The sequence below is a fragment of the Bison bison genome, unplaced genomic scaffold (genome assembly GCF_000754665.1).
Source record: "Bison bison bison isolate TAMUID 2011002044 unplaced genomic scaffold, Bison_UMD1.0 scf7180017846739, whole genome shotgun sequence".
Taxonomy (NCBI): Eukaryota; Metazoa; Chordata; class Mammalia; order Artiodactyla; family Bovidae; genus Bison; species Bison bison.
Genome location: NW_011477312.1, coordinates 13,906 through 15,026, shown reverse-complemented (window position 1 = coordinate 15,026; position 1,121 = coordinate 13,906). Strand labels below are relative to the sequence as shown.

The window sequence follows — 1,121 nt, the reverse complement described above, 5'->3', positions numbered from 1 at the left end:
GTCTAACTAAAGCAAGCACCACCAAGACGACCAAGACAGCATCTCCTCTTCTAAGGTTTAGGTTTCCCCCAGAATTCTTGATACAGGGAATAGCCCATACCAAGAGTCATTGCTCCCACAACAAAGCCTTGGGCTGCCACACGCATGTGGATCAGGTGAACAGACATTTTAGTATGTCCCCTGCTCTTCAATCTATATAATCCATATGCAACAATTGCTGCAAAACCTGCCATTCCAATGGGGACAAATGGTGCCTCTCTAGCTTTTCGGATAAGTTTAGATCCCTGATCTTCATCATATGAAGAAAGAGAAATATCTGTGTCGCTTGACATAGTGATTGAAGACTCTTCAGACAACTTCAAGACTTTTCAGGTTCCTACCGTATTCTGTATTGGTGTTTTTATTTCTGACTTACTTCATCTGTATAATAGGCTCCAGTTTCATCTACCTCATTAGAACTGATTCAAATGTATTCTTTTTAATGGCTGAGTAATACTCCATTGTGTATATGTACCACAGCTTTCTTAATTCACCTGCTGATGGACATCTAGGTTACTTCCATGTCCTGGCTATGATAAACAGTGCTGCGATGAACATTGGGGTACATGTGTCTCTTTCAATTCTGGTTTCCTCGGTGTGTATGCCCAGCAGTGGGATTGCTGGGTTGTATGGCAGTTCTAGTTCTAGATTTTTAAGGAATCTCCACACTATTCTCCATAGTGGTTGTACTAGTTTGCATTCCCACCAACAGTGTAAGAGGGTTCCCTTTACTCCACACCCTCTCCAGCATTTATTGCTTGTAGGCTTTTGGATAGCAGCCATTCTGACTGGCCTGAAATGGTACCTCATTGTGGTTTTGATTTGCATTTCTCTGATAATGAGTAATGTTGAGCATCTTTTCATGTGTTTGTTAGCCATCTGTATCTCTTCTTTGGAGAAATTTCTGTTTAGATCGTTGGCCCATTTTTTGATTGGGTCGTTTATTTTTCTGGAATTGCAGACTTCCTTGTATATTTTTTAGATTAATTCTTTGTCAGTTGTTTCATTTTCTATTTGGAGAAGGAAATGGCAACCCACTCCAGTGTTCTTGCCTGGAGAATCCCAGGGACGGGGGAGCCTGG

General features: G+C 41.4%; 1 protein-coding gene across 1 annotated transcript; it reads right to left on the bottom strand.

Moving 5' to 3' along the window:
* Positions 1-6: 6 nt before the first annotated feature.
* LOC104989068 (HIG1 domain family member 1A, mitochondrial) lies at positions 7-359 on the bottom strand. Its single transcript, XM_010840617.1, has one exon. The coding sequence runs from the start codon at positions 330-332 to the stop codon at positions 51-53; it is 282 nt and encodes a 93-aa protein (XP_010838919.1). The 5' UTR covers positions 333-359; the 3' UTR covers positions 7-50.
* Positions 360-1,121: the final 762 nt, after the last annotated feature.

What these genes read in the sequence shown, in the direction of transcription:
- LOC104989068 (XM_010840617.1), bottom strand. Translation starts at nt 332, where the DNA reads ATGTCAAGCGACACAGATATTTCTCTTTCTTCATATGATGAAGATCAG.